The 25,220-nt window shown below is 44.2% G+C and overlaps 1 protein-coding gene across 3 annotated transcripts in view; it reads left to right on the forward strand.

Annotated features, from left to right (window-relative positions):
- Positions 1-25,220, forward strand: part of LOC134587634 (solute carrier family 22 member 7-like) — a 134,538-nt gene that overhangs the window by 69,576 nt on the left and 39,742 nt on the right. For all 3 annotated transcript variants that reach the window (XM_063444165.1, XM_063444166.1, XM_063444167.1), the window contains 3 exons: positions 9,777-9,880; positions 10,532-10,746; positions 24,383-24,491. In XM_063444165.1, the coding sequence (XP_063300235.1) occupies positions 9,777-9,880; positions 10,532-10,746; positions 24,383-24,491 (428 nt within the window). The remainder of the gene's footprint in view (positions 1-9,776; positions 9,881-10,531; positions 10,747-24,382; positions 24,492-25,220) is intronic.

Below are 25,220 nucleotides of genomic sequence, written 5' to 3' on the forward strand. Positions count from 1 at the left end.
GGGATAAGAGGTGTGGAGATGGACAATGGTGGTCTTGTGAGGTGTCTTCCCGGAGCTACTGCTCACAGAGACAGGAGACATATCTGTAATATTGTTAAGCGAGCAAAGCAGGAAGGGGAATTGGATGTACTTGTCCATTTAGGGACAAATGACTTAGCTTGCAATGAGGTTTCAGAGGTTAAGGAAGTTTTTAGTGTTTTTGCCAATGATATACGGCAGGTTGCTTCCACACTGTCATTCTCTGAAGTTCTGCCTGTGCATAACACTCAGAACGACAGGCGGATGCGTATTAGGGACTTTAACTTGTGGCTTGGTGAATGGTGTCGGGAGCAAGGATTTGGCTTTATTTCTCATGGTAGCTCTGTTTGGAATGGAAATAAACTGTACAAAAAAGGTGGTTTGCATCTTTCTCAAAAGGGAACAAATGTTCTCAGTGAGCAGTTCAGAGGTTTGCTAGGATGTATTTAAACTAGGAGGGGGGGGGGCAAAAGGGTGATAAAACATCAATCCAATTGTCCCCCAAAACAAGGACAGAAGGTGCCTGTAGCAAGTGTGTTAAAAACTGATAAGCTTAGAGTCATGTCTACAAATGCTCGCAGTTTAGGGAATAAGATCCATGAACTTGTGGCAATAATGGCAACTGATAGTGTAGATTTAGTCGCTGTTACTGAGACATGGTATAATGAGAAAAATGACTGGGACATAGCAATACCAGGGTACTCTTTATATAGAAAAGACATGGAAGGCAGGAAAGGGGGAGGGGTGGCCCTGTATGTGAAGGATAGCATAAAATGTAGCCTGATAAAAGTTAATGAGGCGAACATAGAGTCCGTTTGGGTTACGTTAGAATTTGGTAATCACACAGTAATTCATGTAGGTGTGATTTATAGGCCCCCAGGACAAATTGAAGAGTTAGATAATCTACTAGTTGAGGAAATAGCTAAAATGACAATGAAGGCGGAAGTTATCATCATGGGTGACTTTAATCTTCCTGATGTGAATTGGAAAACAAAAATAGCTGCTTGTGCCACGAGCACACATATTCTAAACTCCCTACTGGGATTGTCTCTAAAACAAGTCGTTGAGGAGCCAACTCGTAAAGCGGCCATACTAGATTTAGTGTTAACAAATGGAGATTTGGTATCAGATATTACTGTAGGTGAAAGTTTAGGATCCAGTGATCATCAGTCAGTGTGGTTTAATATAAGAACAGTGACTGAGTCACACCACACAAAAACAAAAGTTTTAGACTTTAGAAAAACAGACTTTTCTAAAATTAGAATATGTGTAAAGGAGCCATTATCAGACTGGAGCAATTTAAATGGCGTCCAAGAGAAAGGGGATTATTTAAAAGTTGCACTACTGAAGGCAACAGAAAATTGCATTAGGCTTGTCAGTAAAAGCAAAAAATTCAAGAAACCACAGTGGTACTTCGCAGATGTGGCCAAAATAGTAAAAAACAAAAAGTTAGCATTTAGTAATTATAAAAAAAACAGAGTGAGGAAGACAGAATGATCTATAAGATTAGGCAGAAAGAGGCTAAGCAAGTTATAAGAGCTTCCAAATCACACACAGAAGAGAAAATAGCACAGTCAGTAAAAAAGGGGGACAAAACTTTTTTTAGATACATAAATGAGAAAAGAAAAGTAAAACAAGGATTAGTTAGATTAAAATCAAAAGAAGGAAGGTATGTAGATGAGGATAAAGGTCTAGCTGACTGCCTCAATTAATATTTTTGTTCGGTATTTACAGATGAAAATGAAGGAGAGGGACCTCAGTTAAGAAAAAGGATAAATGAGTCATTTATTACACGTGAGTTTACAGAGGAAGAGGTTCTATTTCAACTGTCAAAAGTAAAGACAAATAAGTCAATGGGACCTGATGGAATACACCCAAAGCTATTAAAAGAGCTTAGTGGTGTACTAGCAAAACCATTAACAGATTTATTTAACCAATCATTGTTAACAGGAGTAGTCCCAGAAGATTGGAAGTTAGCGAATGTTATGCCCATTCACAAGAAAGGTAATAGGGAGGAGTCCGGCAACTATAGGCCAGTAAGCCTTACTTCAGTAGTGGGGAAAGTGATGGAAACCATGTTAAAGGATAGGATTGTTGAACATCTAAAAACACATGGATTTCAAGATCAGAGACAACATGGGTTTACTTCAGGGAGATCATGCCAAACTAATCTTATTGATATTTTTGATTGGGTAACTAAAATAATAGATCAGGGTGGTGCAGTAGACATTGCTTACATAGATTTCAGTAAGGCCTTTGACACTGTTGCACATAGAAGGCTTATCAATAAACTGCAATCTTTAAGTTTGGATTCCAATATTGTTGAATGGGTGAGGCAGTGGCTGAGTGACAGGCAACAGAGGGTTGTAGTCAATGGAGTATATTCGAAGCTTGGGCTTGTCACCAGTGGGGTACCTCAGGGATCTGTACTTGGACCCATTCTCTTTAATATTTTTATTAGTGATATTGCAGAAGGTCTTGATGGTAAGGTATGTCTTTTTGCTGATGATACTAAGAAATGTAACAGGGTTGATGTTCCAGGAGGGATAAGCCAAATGGCTAATGATTTAGGTAAATTAGAAAAATGGTCAGAGTTGTGGCAACTGACATTTAATGTGGATAAGTGCAAGATAATGCATCTTGGACGTAAAAACCCATGGGCAGAGTACAGAATATTTGATACAGTCCTAACCTCAACATCTGAGGAAAGGGATTTAGGGGTGATTATTTCTGATGACTTAAAGGTAGGCAGACAATGTAACAGAGCAGCAGGAAATGCTAGCAGAATGCTTGGTTGTATAGGGAGAGGTATTAGCAGTAGAAAGAGGGAAGTGCTCATGGCATTGTACAGAACACTGGTCAGGGCCAGATTAAGAGCCCAGTGGGCCTGGTGCTGACAATTATGACGGGCCTAATTACAGGATCATATCGACCAAAAACAGTAAAACACTCCCAAGCGTCATGTATCTGATGGAGATGGTGCTGGAGAGAAAGAAAACAGCAGCTATAAGAAAACACATACCCTAGGCTAATCTCTCACTAATTTATGTTTTCATCTTTCAAGTAAATCCACAACCCCTAACAGCAGTGTCCAGTCAAGCAGGAAGTCAATGGGCACGGTAAAAGGGTGTGCAATACACAAATCACGTAACCTGCCAAAAGTGCGAACATGCCCAAAAAGAGGACATGTCTGCCCAAAGAATTAGGCCAGCCTGGCATGAATGCATGTCAGGCTGCCTGCCAATCATGCAGCTGGCCAACTAAGGGCATACTATGCAGACAGCATCCTGAGCTTGGCATAAATGCATCTAATGATGCGCTCGCTCAACGCATTCTAAGGACTGTCCCCTAGCACTCGCTGGTCCACATGTCTCCTTACCTTCTTACTAGCAGGCAGAAGCTCCTGGTATATAGCCTGGGACAGAGAAAAGCTGTATGTAGCGAGTGTAGAAGAAAGGGAACATGCCACAGTGTTAGAGAGACCAAAGTCAGCATTAACTTAACCCCTTAAGGACACATGACATGTGTGACATGTCACGATTCCCTTTTATTCCAGAAGTTTGGTCCTTAAGGGGTTAAAGGATCACTATAGGGTCAGGAACACAAACATGAATTCATGACCCTATAGTGTTAACACCACCATCTAGCCCCCATGGGCCCCTCATGCCTCCATTAATATAGCAAAATCTTACTGTATTCAAGCCTGAAGCTGTAACTCTGCATGCTGTTAGACTCAGAAAAACAAGCTGACATCATTAGAAGTGGTGCTTCCCCATAGGATTGGCTGAGACTGACAAAGAGGCAGATCAGGGGCAGAGCCAGCATGATTCAAACACAGCCCTGGCCAATTAGCATCTCCTCATAGAGATGAATTGAATCAATGAATCTCTATGAGGAAAGTTCAGTGTCTGCATGCAGAGGGAGGAGACACTGAATGTTTGGATGCATTTTAGGCAGCCATGACCCAGGAAGGATCTCTAACAGCCATCTAAGGAGTGGCCAGTGAAGTTATCACTAGGCTGTAATGTAAAGACTGCATTTTCTCTGAAAAGACAGTGTTTACAACAAAAAGTCTGACGGTAATGATTCTACTCACCAGAACAAATTCAATAAACTGTAGTTGTTCTGGTGACTAAAGTGTCCCTTTAACTATATTCATTGTCAGCCAGTCCACACAAGTTGTGTTCCCATACATCCCTCTTAAGTTTCCATACTTAAGTAAGAGTATGTGAAAAGTAGTTAGGGTTGCCACCTTTCTTGGAAAAACATACCGGCCTTACTAATTTGCATAATTAAATATGTATGGGTGACATCACATGATGTAAATCACAAGGAGTGACATAAGAGAAAATGCTGTAAAATCATCAAAAAACGACTTAGTTTGATTCTGATGTATAAATGGATTCCTCCCAGTGCCCCCATATCTCCCAGTACCCACATGTGTCGATTACTCCAGGTCTCAGTGTTCCTGTGTATCAGTGTCTCAGTGCTCCATGTCTCCCAGTGTCCCCTAGTGTCGTGTCCCCAGGTCTCCCAGTGATCCTATGTATCACAGTGTCTCAATGCCCCATGTCTCCCTGTGTCCCCATGTATCCCAGGGTCCCCATGTCACTATGACACTAGGAAGACGGGGAGACCTGGGGACACGGGGAGACCTAGGGACACGGAGACACCAGTGACACTGGGAGACTAGGGGACTCTGGCTGGGACACATGGGGACACTGGGAAAATAGGAGACACTTGAAGACATGGGGACACAGACACCAGGGACACAGACACTAGAGACACTGGCTGGGGGGCATGGGGACATTGAGACATGGGGGCACTGGGAGACATGGGGACACTGAGACACCAGGGCCACAGACACAAGGGACACTAGCTTGGAGACATGGGGACATTGAGACACTTGAGGCACTGGGAGACATGGAGGTACTAGGAGACATGGGGACAGTGAGACACTAGCAGGCTGGGGGCACTGGGAGACTAGGGGTCACTGAGACACCAGGGACACTGGTTGGGAGACATGGGGACACTGAGAGACATGGAGACTCTGTGTCCCCATGTGTCTCTGTGTCATAATGTCTCCCAATGTCCCTTAGTGTCTCAGTGTATGTCTCCTTGCAGCCTTTCCCCCCATCCCTTACTTCCCTGAGCTGTAGGCTGTCTCTGCAGGGTGGGAGTTGCTGTCTGGACTCTCTGTAGCTGCACCCCTGCAGATCAGTGAGTATAGATAGGCAGGGAGGGATATGCTGGAACTTCCTATTCCTGCCTGTCTCCACACACAGCGACCCCTACTGGCCAGTGCTGGTATTGCATAGTAATCTCTTGTTTATACTGAGAAAAATACCAGCATTTGTATTGCCAGTATCACTGTAATATTGGAACCAGCCAGGCAGCCTCAAATACTGGCTGTGCCAATAAAATAAAAGCCAGGTGGAATCCCTAAGAGTAGTGTGTAAAAAAAAATGTAAAAAAAAAAAAATGTAAAAAAAATTTTTTTTTTTTTTTTTTAAATCAATGGGCCTATTCCATGGGCCTGGGCCTGGAGCTGCAGCTCCATCAGCCCCTATGTTAATCCGGCCCTGACACTGGTGAGACCTCACTTGGAGTATTGTACGCAGTACTGGAGACCGTATCTTCAGAAGGATCTTGATACCTTAGAGAGAGTTCAGAGAAGGGCTACTAAACTGGTTAATGGATTGCAGGATAAAACTTACCAGGAAAGGTTAAAGGATCTTAACATGTATAGCTTGGAGGAAAGACGAGACAGGGGGGATATGATAGAAACATTTAAATACATAAAGGGAATCAACACAGTAAAGGAGGAGACTATATTTAAAAGAAGAAAAACTACCACAACAAGAGGACATCGTTTTAAATTAGAGGGACAAAGGTTTAAAAATAATACCAGGAAGTATTACTTTACTGAGAGGGTAGTGGATGCATGGAATAGCCTTCCAGCTGAAGTGGTAGATGTTAACACAGTAAAGGAGTTTAAGCATGCGTGGGATAGGTATAAGGCTATCCTAACTATAAGATAAGGCCAGAGACTAATGAAAGTATTTAGAAAATTGGGCAGACTAGATGGGCCGAATGGTTCTTATCTGCCGTCACATTCTATGTTTCTATTCTGAGAGAGCAGGGAGTATATTAAGAGAGAGCAGGAGGTGTATTCTGAGAGAGCTGGGGCTGTATTCAGAGAGAGCAGGGAGTATATTAAGAGGGAGCAGGGGGTGTATTCTGAGAGAGCAGGGGCTGTATTCAGAGAGGGCAGGGAGTATATTAAGAGAGAGCAGGGACTGTATTAAGAGAGAGCAGGGGGTGTATTAGGAGAGAGCAGGGGGTGTTTTCAGAGAGACGGGGGAGTATTAAGAGAGAGCAGGGGGTGTATTCAAAGAGAGCAGGGGGTGTATTCAGAAAAAGCCGAGACTATATTAAGATAGAGCAGGGACTGTATGCAGAGAGAGCAGGCGGTGTATTAGGAGAGAGCAGGCGGTGTATTAGGAGAGAGCAGGCGGTGTATTAGGAGAGAGCAGGGGGTGTTTTCAGAGAGAGCAGGGAGTATATTGAGAGAGCAGGGACTGTATTCAGAGAGAGCAGGGACTGTATTCAGAGAGAGCAGGGACTGTATTCAGGGAGAGAATGGAGTATATTAAGAGAGAGCAGGGGCTGTATTCAGAGAGAGCAGGGACTGTATTCAGGGAGAGAATGGAGTATATTAAGAGAGAGCAGGGGCTGTATTCTGAAAGAGTAGGAGCTGCATTTAAAGAGAGCAGAGAGTATATTAAGAGAAAGCGGGGGGGTGTAGCGGACCACCTGGTAACCCGACCGGTCACCTCCGCTTGCTCCCTTCCTTCAGCCGTTAAAGAACCATTTAGCAGGCACAGCGACCCAGTTCTCCCTCAGTGACTAGCTCTCTTAGTCCTTACAAGGACTTTCCCTGCTGAATCCCCTGAAAGCTGGAATAGCAGACACAGGGATTAAATCTTCCTTCCCTCCAGTAACAGGACGAGACACAGTTCTGGAGGTTAAACACTGACACTCTTTATTGAAAACAGGTTTCTTTTATGCATCTCCATTCAGTACAATGCAATCCCAGGCAGGAGGGGGTTGGGATACAGATAGCGATCTCCCATTCTGGGAGATACCAACAGTACACAGGGACACACATTGAAACATATTCCACACGGGGGGGGTGCTAATCTTTGGGGCTCAGCACCCCGGGAAGTGAAGGGGTCACATAGATAAATCCTACATCACTAGATAGCCCCGGGTCCCATCTGGGATTCCTGCAAAAAATGGGGCAATCGGATGTACAGAGCCCGAGAAATCATTGTCTAAAGTCTGGGACTCGAGGCTCTGTACATCCCTGAAATTAGTTCCAGGAAGTTGCTTGGTTTAGTCCAACGAATTCAAACTTCATGCCCAAACCAAGCAACAACCAGTCAGCTGAAAGGCACAAAACCAAACCGCACCAATTAGCTCGTATGGAGGAGAGGAGTTTCGCTGTCCAATCAGGCGAATGGGCGCAAAACTCGATTACACCAATCAGCATCCAGGGAGGAGAGGTTTTCGCCCTCAAAAAAGAGGGTGCGAAACCAGGTTTAAACGGACACTTCGTCAGCGCCCACTTGTGCCGACCAACCAGGAGAATGGCGCAAACCCAGTTTGAATGCGCGCTCCTTCTCCCATTGGTCTGCATGGACTTCCAGACGGCCAGCAAGGACTCTGTGGCTGTGAGACCGACTCACAGCTCCAGAGATTCCCTGCTGGAGGGAGAGAGTGCTGTCTTGGTCAGCCACGAGCCTGGCCTCGTAGCTCCCGGGGTGGGGGAACGCAGTGATTATAGCTCAGTTAGGAGCAGGTTGGGCAATCCCTGACATGGGGAACTGAGACAGTGTGCATATGCCGGTACGGGATACGAATGCTGCCCCTGGTTGGCTATACGAACCGGCGGCCAACCAGGGGAAGCACGAACTCCTTGTTTCCCTTGCAGTTTGTGGTTTTCACACCTTGTAACGAGGTGTGAACGTTTTAAATAGACATTCTAAATGAGGTGTCAGGATGGTCCCTGTTCAGGAGCCGAACAGAATCTGTTCGTATGAACTCTCCCGAATGGGCAGCAGGTAAAACGCACAAATACAACACAATAACATATAGATACATGGGGAAACACAGAGTGCAAGGGAAAATCATGAGAATAAACATTGGGAACACTAACACAAGAGAGCTAGTCACTGAGGAAGAAATGGATCTCTGTGCCTGCTAAATGGTTTCTGAACGGCTGAAGGAAGGGAGCAAGCGGAAATGACCAGTCGGGTTACCAGGTGGTCCGCTACAACAGGTGGAAAGCGGTGGGAGCATGCTTCCCAGCCAATGTTGATATATATATATTTATATAACAGGGGGGTTAGTTGGAGTGAGCATACTGTTATTTGGAGTGAGCAGGGGTTATTTGGAGTGAGAAGAGAGTTACTCGGAGTGAGCAGGGAGTAATTTGAAGTGAGCAGGGGGCTATTTGGAGTGAGCAGGGAGTAAGTTAGAGTGAGCAGGGAGTAAATCAGAGTGAGCAGGGGGTTATTCAAAGTGAGCAGGGGGTTATTCAAAGTGAGCAGGGGGCTATTCGAAGTGAGCAGGGAGTAAGTCAGAGTGAGCAGTGTGTTAGTGAGCAGGGAGTAAATCAGAGTGAGCAGGGGGTTATTCGAAGTGAGCAGGGAGTAAATCAGAGTGAGCAGTGGGTTTATTCGAAGTGAGCAGGGGGTTATTCAGAGTGACCAGGGGGTTATTCGGAGTGACCAGGGGGTTATTCGGAGTCAGCAGGGGGATATTCGAAGTGAGCAGGGAGTAAGTCGGAGTGAGCAGGGAGTAAGTCGGAGTGAGCAGGGGGTTATTCGAAGTGAGCAGGGGGTTATTCAAAGTGAGCAGGGGGTTATTCAAAGTGAGCAGGGGGTTATTCAAAGTGAGCAGGGGGTTATTCGAAGTGAGCAGGGGGTTATTCGAAGTGAGCAGGGGGTTATTCAGAGTGACCAGGGGGTTATTCAGAGTGACCAGGGGGATATTCAAAGTGAGCAGGGAGTAAATCAGAGTGACCAGGGGGATATTCGAAGTGAGCAGGGAGTAAATCAGAGTGAGCAGGGGTTATTCGAAGTGAGCAGGGGGTTATTCAGAGTGATAAAAAATAAGCAATGATCCCAAGGCAGACCACGGTTTTGCACATAAAAGAGTATTTATTCATGCATAGAAAATACAACAAGATATCATTATAGCAGAGAGAAAGTGCATAGTATAGTGCTAAACCAGTATATAGTACCAAAACCACAATGTAAGTAAAGTGCTCTGGGTCCCCCAGAGGAAGGCTTCACAGCCGAAACGTTGGGGTTTAATTTCTCCTGCTCTTGGTCAGTATACCTTTTTTAATGGGTTTTTGCATTTAGCACTTTACTTAGTGAGCAGGGAGTAATTTGGAGTGAGCAGAAGGTTATTTGGAGTGAACAGGAAGTAATTCGGAGTGATCTGGGGTTATTAGGAGTGAGCAGGGAGTAATTCGGCGTGAGCAGGTTTTTTTTGGAGTGAGCAGAGGGTTATTCGGAGTGATCAGGGGGTTATTTGGAGGAAGCAGTGTTTGAAATTAGCAGGGAGAGTATTGGTGGCGAGCAGTTAATGTATTCGAAGTGAGCAAGATTTATTTGTAGGAGCAAAGTGAAGTTGACTTTTAAATGAAATCCTTAAAAGATTTGAGAGCTCAATCTGGTTTCCAGGTCCTGCAGAAGATAGTGACTGTGGAGTGCCGAAAATACAACTTCTGGGACTTGGTGAAGACGCACCAGCTGAGAAAGAACACGCTGTGTCTTGGCATCATGTGGTATAATTCATCCAATGGCATGGCCTAGCACACGATAGTCCCAAAATTGTATGCTTGCATATTACATGAGCAACCTCTCTCACTCACTGTCATTCACTCACTATATGTGCACCATAAGTCAGATATCAGTGAGTGGTGGGTCAATGTGTCAGCTATCCGTGAAAGGTGGGTCCATATGTCAGCTATCCGTGAAAGGTGGGTCCATGTGTCAGATATCAGTGAGTGGTGGGTCAATGTGTCAGCTATCCGTGAAAGGTGGGTCCATATGTCAGCTATCCGTGAAAGGTGGGTCCATGTGTCAGATATCAGTGAGTGGTGGGTCAATGTGTCGGCTATCCGTGAAAGGTGGGTCCATGTGTCAGATATCAGTGAGTGGTGGGTCAATGTGTCAGCTATCCGTGAAAGGTGGGTCCATGTGTCAGATATCAGTGAGTGGTGGGTCAATGTGTCGGCTATCCGTGAAAGGTGGGTCCATGTGTCAGATATCAGTGAGTGGTGGGTCAATGTGTCAGCTATCCGTGAAAGGTGGGTCCATGTGTCAGATATCAGTGAGTGGTGGGTCAATGTGTCAGCTATCAGTGAAAGGTGGGTCCATGTGTCAGATATCAGTGTATGGTGGGTCCATGTGTCACCTTCATGATCTCTCTGCAGGTTCGGGGTGGCATTCAGTTATTATGGCATCAGTTTCAACATAACAAGTTTCAGTTTAAATCCTTTCCTTACCCATTTCATTTTTGGGGCAATTGAGATTCCAGCCAAAATTGGAGTTTTCCTTCTGCTGGATCGTATTGGACGCAAGCTGTGCCAAGGTGGATCTTTGCTTACAACCGGAGTGTTCATTGCACTTACCAGCCTCATCCCAACAGGTAAATTTCTTGACATACGGCAAATGAACAGAGAAAAGAGGGAAAACCCATTCATGCAGACATTGGGGATAGGACACGTAAGGTGTGAAGGCACAAAGATTACAAAGACATTGCCCCCTGAGCCATTAGCATTCCGGGCCTATAGGCTGCAGTTACATACCATTCTATTACAGATTAGAATAGCAGAAAGGATGCTTGGATATCTATTGGCACAGTGGTGCAGGATAGGAGGCAGCTGAGTATGGGCTATCAGCACTGTATGGCCTTATTTGATGGTAAAGTGTGAGGATTGATAGGGGCGAGATAAGACCAGGTGATCATCTTGTCAGCTGCTTTTCTTATGGATTTGTAAGACCAGTCCAGAGAGGGCTGCAGTAATCACAATATAAGGACACCATGAATGGGCACTCTCTGTATATCACAAACACAGCAAAGATTGGATGTGAACCATAGATGGGTGAGCCCCCCAAACCAAATTTCATCTGATCAATTGTAGTCTGCGTTAGATGGAACATAAAGAAAAAGTAATATTAAAATAGTTTTGCTTGTGGTCCTGACCGGTCATCTACAGCCCCTTAAATTTTATACAAAAAGTTAATTTGGTAGATATTTGTTAGATCGCAAAGAAAGATGAAAGGTGATAGCGCACAAACACAGTAATATTTTTTACCTTTTTACATGTAAATATGTAGGTCCTATTGACAGTTATAGTTCTTTAACTGTGGACCCTGTATACAATAAATATAAAAAGCACAGCATAGTGTATACTGTTTAAACAAATGTATACTGTAATAAAGGGAAAATGTGCAATCACAATTTCCACCAAATAAGTTAGGCTCGGGACTATAGAAGCATTTCATACACTTAGTGGGACATAGAAACATAGAAACATAGAATGTGACGGCAGATAAGAACCATTCGGCCCATCTAGTCTGCCCAGTTTTCGAAATACTTTCATTAGTCCCTGGCATTATCTTATAGTTAGGATAGCCTTATGCCTATCCCACGCATGCTTAAACTCCTTTACTGTGTTAACCTCTACCACTTCAGCTGGAAGGCTATTCCATGCATCCACTACCCTCTCAGTAAAGTAATACTTCCTGGTATTATTTTTAAACCTTTGTCCCTCTAATTTAAAACTATGTCCTCTGGTTGTGGTAGTTTTTCTTCTTTTAAATATAGTCTCCTCCTTTACTGTGTTGATTCCCTTTATGTATTTAAATGTTTCTATCATATCCCCCCTGTCTCGTCTTTCCTCCAAGCTATACATGTTAAGATCCTTTAACCTTTCCTGGTAAGTTTTATCCTGCAATCCATGAACCAGTTTAGTAGCCCTTCTTTGAACTCTCTCTAAGGTATCAATATCCTTCTGAAGATATGGTCTCCAGTACTGTGTACAGTACTCCAAGTGAGGTCTCACCAGTGTTCTGTACAATGGCATGAGCACTTCCCTCTTTCTACTGCTAATACCTCTCCCTATACAACCAAGCATTCTGCTAGCATTTCCTGCTGCTCTATTACATTGTCTGCCTACCTTTAAGTCCTCAGAAATAATCACCCCTAAATCCCTTTCCTCAGATGTTGAGGTTAGGACTCTATCAAATATTCTGTACTCTGCCCTTGGGTTTTTACGTCCAATATGCATTATCTTGCACTTATCCACATTAAATGTCAGTTGCCACAACTCTGACCATTTTTCTAGTTTACCTAAATCATTTGCCATTTGGCTTATCCCTCCTGGAACATCAACCCTGTTACAAATCTTAGTATCATCCGCAAAAAGACACACCTTACCATCAAGACCTTCTGCAATATCACTAATAAAAATATTAAAGAGAATGGGTCCAAGTACAGATCCCTGAGGTACCCCACTGGTGACAAGCCCAAGCTTCGAATATACTCCATTGACTACAACCCTCTGTTGCCTGTCACTCAGCCACTGCCTTACCCATTCAACAATATTGGAATCCAAACTCAAAGATTGCAGTTTATTGATAAGCCTTCTATGTGCAACAGTGTCAAAAGCCTTACTGAAATCTAGGTAAGCAATGTCTACTGCACCACCCTGATCTATAATTTTAGTTACCCAATCAAAAAAATCAATAAGATTAGTTTGGCATGATCTCCCTGAAGTAAACCCATGTTGTCTCTGATCTTGAAATCCATGTGTTTTTAGATGTTCAACAATCCTATCCTTTAACATGGTTTCCATCACTTTCCCCACTACTGAAGTAAGGCTTACTGGCCTATAGTTGCCCGACTCCTCCTTATTACCTTTCTTGTGAATGGGCACAACATTCGCTAACTTCCAATCTTCTGGGACTACTCCTGTTAACAATGATTGGTTAAATAAATCTGTTAATGGTTTTGCTAGTACACCACTAAGCTCTTTTAATAGTTTTGGGTGTATTCCATCAGGTCCCATTGACTTATTTGTCTTTACTTTTGACAGTTGAAATAGAACCTCTTCCTCTGTAAACTCACATGTAATAAATGACTCATTTATCCTTTTTTTTAACAGAGGTCCCTTTCCTTCATTTTCAGCTGTAAATACCGAACAAAAATATTCATTGAGGCAGTCAGCTAGACCTTTATCCTCATCTACATACCTTCCTTCTTTTGTTTTTAATCTAACTAATCCTTGTTTTACTTTTCTTTTCTCGTTTATGTATCTAAAAAAAGTTTTGTCCCCCTTTTTTACTGACTGTGCTATTTTCTCTTCTGTGTGTGATTTGGAAGCTCTTATAACTTGCTTAGCCTCTTTCTGCCTAATCTTATAGGTCATTCTGTCTTCCTCACTATGGGTTTTTTTATAATTACTAAATGCTAACTTTTTGTTTTTTACTATTTTGGCCACATCTGCGGAGTACCACAGTGGTTTCTTGAATTTTTTGCTTTTACTGACAAGCCTAATGCAATTTTCTGTTGCCTTCAGTAGTGCAGCTTTTAAATAATCCCACTTATTTTGGACTCCATTTAAGTTGCTCCAGTCTGATAATGACTCCTTTACACATATTCTAATTTTAGAAAAGTCTGTTTTTCTAAAGTCTAAAACTTTTGTTTTTGTGTGGTGTGACTCCGTCACTGTTCTTATATTAAACCACACTGACTGATGATCACTGGATCCTAAACTTTCACCTACAGTAATATCTGATACCAAATCTCCATTTGTTAACACTAAATCTAGTATGGCCTCTTTACGAGTTGGCTCCTCAACGACTTGTTTTAGAGACAATCCCAGTAGGGAGTTTAGAATATGTGTGCTTCTGGCACAAGTAGCTATTTTTGTTTTCCAATTCACATCAGGAAGATTAAAGTCACCCATGGTGATAACTTCCCCCTTCATTGTCATTTTAGCTATTTCTTCAACTAGTAGATTATCTAACTCTTCAATTTGTCCTGGGGGCCTATAAATCACACCTACACGAACTACTGTGTGATTACCAAATTCTAACGTAACCCAAATGGACTCTATGTTCGTCTCACTAACCTTTATTAGGCTAGATTTTATGCTATCCTTCACATACAGGGCCACCCCTCCCCCTTTCTTGCCTTCCCTGTCTTTTCTATATAAAGAGTACCCTGGTATTGCTATGTCCCAGTCATTGTTTTCATTATACCATGTCTCAGTAACAGCGACTAAATCTACACTATCAGTTGCCATTATTGCCACAAGTTCATGGATCTTATTCCCTAAACTGCGAGCATTTGTAGACATGACTCTAAGCTTATAATTTTTTAACACACTTGCTACAGGCACCTTCTGTCCTTGTTTTGGGGGACAATTGGATTGATGTTTTATCACCCTTTTGCCCCCCCCTCCTAGTTTAAATACATCTTATCAAAACCTCTGAACTGCTCACTGAGAATCCTTTTTGAGAAAGATGCAAACCATCTTTTTTGTACAGTTTATTTCCATTCCAAACAGAGCTACCATGAGCAATAAATCCAAATCCTTGCTCCCGACACCATTCACCAAGCCACAAGTTAAAGTCCCTAATACGCATCCGCCTGTCATTCTGAGTGTTATGCACAGGCAGAACTTCAGAGAATGACAGTGTGGAAGCAACCTGCCGTATATCATTGGCAAAAACACTAAAAACTTCCTTAACCTCTGAAACCTCATTGCAAGCCAAGTCATTTGTCCCTAAATGGACAAGTACATCCAATTCCCCTTCCTGCTTTGCTTGCTTAACAATATTACAGATACGTCTCCTGTCTCTGTGAGCAGTAGCTCCGGGAAGACACCTCACAAGACCACCATTGTCCACCTCCACACCTCTTATGATGGAATCCCCCAACAACAACTGCTTTCTATTAGGCCTCATCATAGTCTTCAAGCCTCTCTGCACAACACCACTGGCCTCAATGCCTCTCTCCACAACAGCACTAGCCTCAGTGCCTCTCTCCACAACACCTCTAGCCTCAGTGCCTCTCTCCACAACACCTCTAGCCTCAGTGCCTCTCTGCACAACACCACTAGCCTCAGTGCCTCTCTGCACAACACCACTAGCCTCAGTGCCTCTCTGCACAACACCACTAGCCTCAGTGCCTCTCTGCACAACACCACTAGCCTCAGTGCCTCTCTGCACAACACCACTAGCCTCAGTGCCTCTCTGCACAACACCACTAGCCTCAGTGCCTCTCTGCACAACACCACTAGCCTCAGTGCCTCTCTGCACAACACCACTAGCCTCAGTGCCTCTCTGCACAACACCACTAGCCTCAGTGCCTCTCTGCACAACACCACTAGCCTCAGTGCCTCTCTGCACAACACCACTAGCCTCAGTGCCTCTCTGCACAACACCACTAGCCTCAGTGCCTGTCTCCATGACACCATTACACTCTGAAAGTGCGGAAAATGAATTATGTAGAACAACAGACTGTGCAATATGCCTTTTATCCACAACTCTAAGTCTACCAGATCCTACAGTAATCCATCTGCCATTCCTAGTATGTCTCTGTGGCAGTGGCTTTGCAGCAGTTCCAGCCTGAGTTTGTTTACCAGATAATTTACAAATCTCAGACTTCAAAAATACAATCTCCTGCCGCAAGATAGAGAACTGTCTACAGATTAGACAACAACTAAACCTCCAGAAAGTGGAATGCGAAACAAATGCATAGCAACTATTACACTGAATATGCTGGATCCTTGTCTTTGGAGGTCCTTTAGTATTCAAATTTCAGGAACCCAGGAATCAAATTGATTTGTTCAAAGTTGGAATTTATTCACATATATATATATATATATAAAAAAACAAATAAAATACAGTTAATCAGATAGCACAACGCGTTTCGACCCTATTATGGTTTTCCCTTAGCCTGTACCCCCTAATTGGTATAGGGTCACAGGTGTAGTGGCCAAATTAGGGTAATTGAATGACCAAATATGGCCACAGCCAAAAGCAGCTCGCCACCATTAAGATGGTGGTGCTTCCGGTTTTCGGCACAATACATAGAAATGTCCCTGTATGCGATCACTTCCGGGTATGGCAAATGGTGGTGCGTCTCCTTCCGGTGACGTCCACTTCCGGGTTTCAGAGTGGTACGTTGTTGCACGATGACGTATTTCCGCCTGTGTTTTGTTATAGACTGGCCACGTCTTAAGCCAGAGTGGGGAACTCCTCCCATCTTCCAACGTCAAAGGCGAAAGTCCCAAAAGGGGAAGGGGGGGAGCAACAGACTGTAAAGTATAGTAAGGTGTGAAGTGTATTGCTTGTTTATGCTTCTCCCCCTTTCTTCTCCTGTCCTATTGTTTTCCCAGCAGGGTGTTGTCCCAGGGACACTGCCAGACCAGTTTAAACTAGCTGCTGTGTCCCTCCTCCCTCTTGGGATTGAAACTCATGTTGTATTGTGTTGGAGATCCGATGCAGGGGTCTGTGCCTAAAAAACCATGTGTGACATAATAAAACCTCAGTTGACTCCCAGAGCTATGTTTCGTCTGGTTACTGGGGGAATGAATGCCTGTTAGCTTTAATGGTTCCAAAGTGGCTGAAGGAAGGAATTAGTGGAGGTAACTAGTCAGGTTACCCATGGTCCGCTATAGGGACTTTGTTCGGTAACCGAACAACAGGGGGGAAAACAAATGGAAAGAGTATAACCAGTGACAGGGAGATCCGTCACACTTAGGTATTTTATAAGAAGGGCTGGACCCACCACATCAAAGTTTCCGACTGATAGATCTTTGCTAGTTCAGTTAAATACAGGTGGTTTCTATGATAGATCTCACATAATTACAGATATATTTTGCATACTTAATAATATATCCATATTATTTTACTATAATATCTAATATTATGATAATATTATTAATTATTATAATTATAATTATAATAGGGGAGATGTATGTTCTATGAGGTTCCTGGTGGCCATACTTGGTACGAATATAGATGCTATAGTCTTTGATATTTCTACTCAAGCAGGTGAGGGATCTCTTGTTTATCTATACTGGACGTAGGGTAGGGGGCTTTGAACCCCGGACTGCTTGCGTTTCTCTGGATTTAGTAGACACAGCGCATTGCCAGGTCATACAGATATTGCACTAAGCAGCTGGAACAGTTTATAATGGGTTAATTCTCTAAACAGCAAAGTGTACAGACTTTATCCAAATGGTAATATTTCAGCTAAAATGGCTGGTTTGGAAAAATTCTCCAACTCAGATAAAGTCACTAATTGGCAATTATGGCTAAACATTTTCACTTCATAGTTTGGTGAATAATTCTGCAAACATGAACTGGAAAACTGGTTGCCCCATCGCTCTGTAGGATGTGTTTAAAGAAGCTTACCAGTTACCCCATCACTCTGTAGGATGTGTTTAAAGAAGCTTACCAGTTACCCCATCGCTCTGTAAACTGTGATAAGGAAGCTTACCGGTTACCCCATCGCTCTGTAGACTGTGATAAGAAAGCTGACCGGTTACCCCATCGCCCTGTAGGATGTTTTAAAGGAAGCTTACCAGTTATCTTATCGCTCTGTAGGATGTGTTCAAGGAAGCTTACCGGTTACCCCATCGCTCTGTAGGATGTGTTTAAGGAAGCTTGCCTGTTACCCCATCGCTCTGTAGGATGTGTTCAAGGAAGCTTACCGGTCACCCCATCGCTCTGTAGGATGTGTTCAAGGAAGCTTGCTGGTTACCCTATCGCTCTGTAGGATGTGTTCAAGGAAACTTACCGATCACCCCATCGCTCTGTAGGATGTGTTCAAGGAAGCTTGCCTTGAACACATCACTCTGTAGGATGTGTTCAAGGAAGCTTACCGGTTACCCCATCGCTCTGTAGGATGTGTTCAAGGAAGCTTACCGGTTACCCCATCGCTCTGTAGGATGTGTTCAAGGAAGCTTACCGGTTACTCCATCGCTCTGTAGGATGTGTTCAAGGAAGCTTACCGGTTACCCCATCGCTCTGTAGGATGTGTTCAATGAATCTTAGCGGTTACCCCATCGCTCTGTAGGATGTGTTCAAGGAAGCTTACCGGTTACCCCATCGCTCTGTAGGATGTGTTCAAGGAAGCTTACCAGTTACCCCATCGCTCTGTAGATTGTGTTTATGAAAGCTTGCCGGTTACCCCATCGCTCTGTAGATTGTGTTCAAGGAATCTTAGCGGTTACCCCATCGCTCTGTAGGATGTGTTCAAGGAAGCTTGCCGGTTACCCCATTGCTCTGTAGGATGTGTTCAAGAAAGCTTACCGGTTACCCCATCGCTCTGTAGGATGTGTTCAAGGAAGCTTGCCTGTTACCCCATCGCTCTGTAGGATGTGTTCAAGGAAGCTTACCGGTTACCCCATCGCTCTGTAGGATGTGTTCAAGGAAGCTTGCCGGTTACCCCATTGCTCTGTAGGATGTGTTCAAGGAAGCTTGCCTGTTACCCCATCGCTCTGTAGGATGTGTTCAAGGAAGCTTACCGGTTACCCCCATCGCTCTGTAGGATGTGTTCAAGGAAGCTTACCGGTTACCCCATCGCTCTGTAGGATGTGTTCAAGGAAGCTTACCGGTTACCCCATCGCTCTGTAGGATGTGTTCAAGGAAGCTTACCAGTTACCCCATCGCTCTGTAGGATGTGTTCAAGGAAGCTTACCGGTTACCCCATCGCTCTGTAGGATGTGTTCAAGGAAGCTTACCGGTTACCTCTTCGCACTGTAGGATGTGATAAAGAAAGCTTACCTCTAGCATTGAATCTATAATTAGTCTGCGGATCGTGACTATATGGATTGTGTGACTAACGTTGATACTCGTCCTTTACAGGGAGTGCAGAATTATTAGGCAAGTTGTATTTTTGAGGATTAATTTTATTATTGAACAACAACCATGTTCTTAATGAACCCAAAAAAACTCATTAATATCAAAGCTGAATATTTTTGGAAGTAGTTTTTAGTTTGTTTTTAGTTATAGCTATTTTAGGGGGATATCTGTGTGTGCAGGTGACTATTACTGTGCATAATTATTAGGCAACTTAACAAAAAACAAATATATACCCATTTCAATTATTTATTTTTACCAGTGAAACCAATATAACATCTCAACATTCACAAATATACATTTCTGACATTCAAAAACAAAACAAAAACAAATCAGTGACCAATATAGCCACCTTTCTTTGCAAGGACACTCAAAAGCCTGCCATCCATGGATTCTGTCAGTGTTTTGATCTGTTCACCATCAACATTGCGTGCAGAAGCAACCACAGCCTCCCAGACACTGTTCAGAGAGGTGTACTGTTTTCCCTCCTTGTAAATCTCACATTTGATGATGGACCACAGGTTCTCAATGGGGTTCAGATCAGGTGAACAAGGAGGCCATGTCATTAGATTTTCTTCTTTTATACCCTTTCTTGCCAGCCACGCTGTGGAGTACTTGGACGCGTGTGATGGAGCATTGTCCTGCATGAAAATCATGTTTTTCTTGAAGGATGCAGACTTCTTCCTATACCACTGCTTGAAGAAGGTGTCTTCCAGAAACTGGCAGTAGGACTGGGAGTTGAGCTTGACTCCATCCTCAACCCGAAAAGGCCCCACAAGCTCATCTTTGATGATACCAGCCCAAACCAGTACTCCACCTCCACCTTGCTGGCGTCTGAGTCGGACTGGAGCTCTCTGCCCTTTACCAATCCAGCCACGGGCCCATCCATCTGGCCCATCAAGACTCACTCTCATTTCATCAGTCCATAAAACCTTAGAAAAATCAGTCTTGAGATATTTCTTGGCCCAGTCTTGACGTTTCAGCTTGTGTGTCTTGTTCAGTGGTGGTCGTCTTTCAGCCTTTCTTACCTTGGCCATGTCTCTGAGTATTGCACACCTTGTGCTTTTGGGCACTCCAGTGATGTTGCAGCTCTGAAATATGGCCAAACTGGTGGCAAGTGGCATCTTGGCAGCTGCACGCTTGACTTTTCTCAGTTCATGGGCAGTTATTTTGCGCATTGGTGTTTCCACACGCTTCTTGCGACCCTGTTGACTATTTTGAATGAAACGCTTGATTGTTCGATGATCACGCTTCAGAAGCTTTGCAATTTTAAGAGTGCTGCATCCCTCTGCAAGATATCTCACTATTTTTGACTTTTCTGAGCCTGTCAAGTCCTTCTTTTGACCCATTTTGCCAAAGGAAAGGAAGTTGCCTAATAATTATGCACACCTGATATAGGGTGTTGATGTCATTAGACCACACCCCTTCTCATTACAGAGATGCACATCACCTAATATGCTTAATTGGTAGTAGGCTTTCGAGCCTATACAGCTTGGAGTAAGACAACATGCATAAAGAGGATGATGTGGTCAAAATACTCATTTGCCTAATAATTCTGCACTCCCTGTACTCCCTGTAACTAACTACCCTACTACACCACCCAGCAAACTCCACACTACCCAGCAAACTTAACTACCCACTAAACCACCCAGCAAACTAACTACCTCACTACACTACCCAGCAAACTACCGTATTTTTCGCTCCATAAGACGCACCTCACCATAAGACGCACCTAGTTTTTAGAGGAAGAAACCCAGAAAACAATATATTCTGAACAAACTGTCCCATAGTGTTTCTTACTATGGGACAGTTTGTTCAGAATATTTTTTTTCTCCCCTGTCCCATAGTGTCCCCCCTCCCATAGCCTTCTCCCACCCCCTCCCCATAGTCTTCTCCCACCCCCTCCCCATAGTCTTCATCCCCCTCCCCTCCCCTCCCCATAGTCTTCATCCCCCTCCCCTCCCCTCCCCATAGTCTTCATCCCCCTCCCCTCCCCATAGTCTTCATCTCCCTCCCCTCCCCATAGTCTTCATCCCCCCTCTCCTCCCCTCCCCATAGTCTTCATCCCCCCTCCCCTCCCCTCCCCATAGTCTTCATCCCCCCTCCCCTCCCCTCCCCATAGTCTTCATCCCCCCTCCCCTCCCCTCCCCATAGTCTTCATCCCCCCTCCCCTCCCCATAGTCTTCATCCCCCCTCCCCTCCCCTCCCCTCCCCATAGTCTTCATCCCCTCTCCCCTCCCCATAGTCTTCATCCCCCCTCCCCTCCCCATAGCCTTCATCCACCCTCCCCTCCCTATAGTCTTCATCCCCCCTCCCCATAGTCTTCATCCCCCTCCCCTCCCCATAGTCTTCACCCCCCTCCCCTCCCCTCCCCATAGTCTTCATCCCCCCTCCCCTCCCCTCCCCATAGTCTTCATCCCCCCTCCCCTCCCCATAGTCTTCATCCCCCCTCCCCTCCCCATAGTCTTCATCCCCCTCCCCTCCCCATAGTCTTCATCCCCCCTCTCCTCCCCTCCCCATAGTCTTCATCCCCCCTCCCCTCCCCTCCCCATAGTCTTCATCCCCCCTCCCCTCCCCTCCCCATAGTCTTCATCCCCCCTCCCCTCCCCTCCCCATAGTCTTCATCCCCCCTCCCCTCCCCATAGTCTTCATCCCCCCTCCCCTCCCCTCCCCATAGTCCTCATCCCCCCTCCCCTCCCCTCCCCATAGTCTTCATCCCCCCTCCCCTCCCCATAGTCTTCATCCCCCCTCCCCTCCCCATAGCCTTCATCCCCCCTCCCCTCCCCATAGCCTTCATCCCCCCTCCCCTCCCTATAGTCTTCATCCCCCCTCCCCATAGTCTTCATCCCCCTCCCCTCCCCATAGTCTTCACCCCCCCTCCCCTCCCCTCCCCATAGTCTTCATCCCCCCTCCCCTCCCCATAGTCTTCATCCCCCCTCCCCTCCCCATAGTCTTCATCCCCCCTCCCCTCCCCATAGTCTTCATCCCCCTCCCCTCCCCATAGTCTTCATCCCCCCTCCCCTCCCCATAGTCTTCTCTTCTCTCCAATACTGTCCCCCTCCCCTTGTCCCATAATTACTTACCTGTCTTGTAGCGTTTCTCGGCAGCACAGGGCGCACCGCGGTACTGGAACTTGAATTTCATGTTCCGGTTTCCGGCGGGACTGAAAGGAAGTGCGCACACTGAGCTGAGTGCGCACTCCCTTTCAGTCCCACCGGAAACCGAAACATGAAATTCAAGTTCCAGTACCGCGGTGCGCCCTGTGCTGCCGAGAAACGCTACAAGACAGGTAAGTAAAACTTCATATTCGCTCCATAAGACGCACAGACATTTCCCCTCACTTTTGAGGGGAAAAAAAGTGCGTCTTATGGAGCGAAAAATACGGTAACTTCCCCACTACACTACCCAGCCAACCCCACACTACCCAGCTAACTGAACCACCCCACTGCACTACCCAACATACTCCACACTTCCCAGAAAACTAACTACCCACACTACCCAGCAAACTAACTACCCTACTACACCACCCAGCAAACTCCACACTACCCAGCAAACTTAACTACACACTAAACCACCCAGCAAACTAACTACCTCACTACACTACCCAGCAAACTACCGTAACTTCCCCACTACACTACCCAGCCAACCCCACACTACCCAGCTAACTGAACCACCCCACTGCACTACCCAACATACTCCACACTTCCCAGAAAACTAACTACCCACACTACCCAGCAAACTAACTACCCTACTACACCACCCAGCAAACTCCACACTTCCCAGCAAACTATCTTCCCCACTACACTACCTAGCCATCCTCACTGCACTACCCAGTAAACCCCACATTACACAGCAAACTAACTATCCCACTAATCTACCTAGCCAACCCCACACTAGAAACATAGAAGCATAGAATGTGATGGCAGATAAGAACCATTCGGCCCATCTAGTCTGCCCAATTTTTTTTTAAATACTTTCATTATTCCCTGGCCTTATCTTATAGTTAGGATAGCCTTATGCCTATCCAACGCATGCTTAAACTCCTTTAGTGTGTTAACCTCTACCACTTCAGCTGGAAGGCTATTCCATGTATCCACTACCCTCTCAGTAAAGTAATACTTCCTAAAATTATTCTTAAACCTTTGTCCCTCTAATTTAAAACTATGTCCTCTTGTGGTTGTAGTTTTTCTTCTTTTAAATATAGTCTCCTCCTTTACTGTGTTGATTCCCTTTATGTATTTAAATGTTTCTATCATATCCCCCCGTCTCGTCTTTCCTCCAAGCTATACATGTTAAGATCCTTTAACCTTTCCTGGTAAGTTTTATCCTGCAATCCATGAACCAGTTTAGTAGCCCTTCTCTGAACTCTCTCTAAAGTATCAATATCCTTCTGGAGATACGGTCTCCAGTACTGTGTACAATACTCCAAGTGAGGTCACTACCCAGCAAACTTAACTACTCCACTACACTACCCAGCAAACCTAACTACCTCACCACACCACCCAGCAAGCTTAACTACCCCACCACACCACCCAGCAAACTTAACTACCCCACTACACTACCCAGCCAACTCCACACTACCCAGCTAACTTAACTACCCCACCACTCTACCCAGCCAACCCCACACTACCCAGATAACTTAACTATCCCACTACTCTACCCTGCCAACTTAACTACCCCACTACTCTACCCAGCCAACGCCACAATACCCAGCTAGCTTAACTACCCCACTACTCTACCCAGCCAACCTCACAATACCCAGCTAACTTAACTACCCCATTACTCTAACCAGCCATCCCCACAATACCCAGCTAATACACACCTAATACACTATAACTATAGATAAAAAAACATAATAAGAAAACTAGCCAGCCTGGATAAGGAATTCTATATAAAACAGACTGTGCAAGGAAGGAAGTTTCAACATTAGATCTCACTTTACAGGAAGTGTAAACATTAGATATCACTTTACTGGAAGTGTAAACATTAGATATCACGTTACAGGAAGTGTCTAGGAAGGCTGCGTAAGTCACATGCAGTGAGGAGTGACTAGAGCTGTATAAACAAAATTATTTAACTTTTAAATGGCAGTGAATTGAACAGTGACACTGCAGAAGCATGATCTATACACCAAAACTGCTTCATAAAGCTGAAGTTGTTCTGGTGTTTAGAGTGTACCATTAAATAATATAAGTACCTGTGAATATGTTTTGCGTAGTCAGTTAATTCATACAATTTGTGACCCTTTTAATTCAGAGAGGAAACTAGTCTCAAAGCCTAATGGTTTTAATGTAGCAGGTAGGATGGATATAAATATTTTCACGTTTTCTACCCTGGTCCAGCTAGGATAAGGCTGAGTTCCTCCAAGTTCTCCTGTCTGATTTCATTTCTTTTGATTGTAGGGATGGAAAATACTCGATCTGTGATGGCTATCTTGGGCAAGGGATTCTCTGAGGCTGCATTTACCATTGCGTTCCTTTACACAGCTGAATTGTACCCGACAGTCCTCAGGTAACCAACAAATTACCAGAGAGGCAACCTGGAATAGACCATGAACAGTCTAAGAGCATGTGTGTGTTATCTCATTATACACTGACAGCCAATACAATACATTATATAGTATACACACATTATTACACATTGCTGTGTATTATATTATTATACACTGATAGCCAATACATTAAATAAATAGTATACACACATTACACACCGCTGTGTTTTATATTATTATACACTGACAGCCAATACATTATATAGTATACACACATTATTACACACTGCTGTGTATTATATTATTATACACTGATAGCCAATACAATACATTATATATTATACACACATTACACACTACTGTGTATTATATTATTATACACTGACAGCCAATACAATACATTATATAGTATACACACACTATTACACACTGCTGTGTATTATATTATTATACATTGACAGCCAATACAATACATTATAGAGTATACACACGTTACACACCGCTGTGTATTATATTATCATACACTGACAGCCAATACAATACATTATATATTATATACACATTATTACACACCGATGTGTATTGTATTATTATACACTGACAGCCAATACAATACATTATAGAGTATACACACATTACACACCACTGTGTTTTATATTATTATACACTGACAGCCAATACAATACATTATATATTAAACACACATTATTACACACCGCTGTGTATTGTATTATTATACACTGACAGCC

The sequence above is a fragment of the Pelobates fuscus genome, chromosome 2, assembly GCF_036172605.1.
Source record: "Pelobates fuscus isolate aPelFus1 chromosome 2, aPelFus1.pri, whole genome shotgun sequence".
NCBI classification, from domain to species: Eukaryota; Metazoa; Chordata; class Amphibia; order Anura; family Pelobatidae; genus Pelobates; species Pelobates fuscus.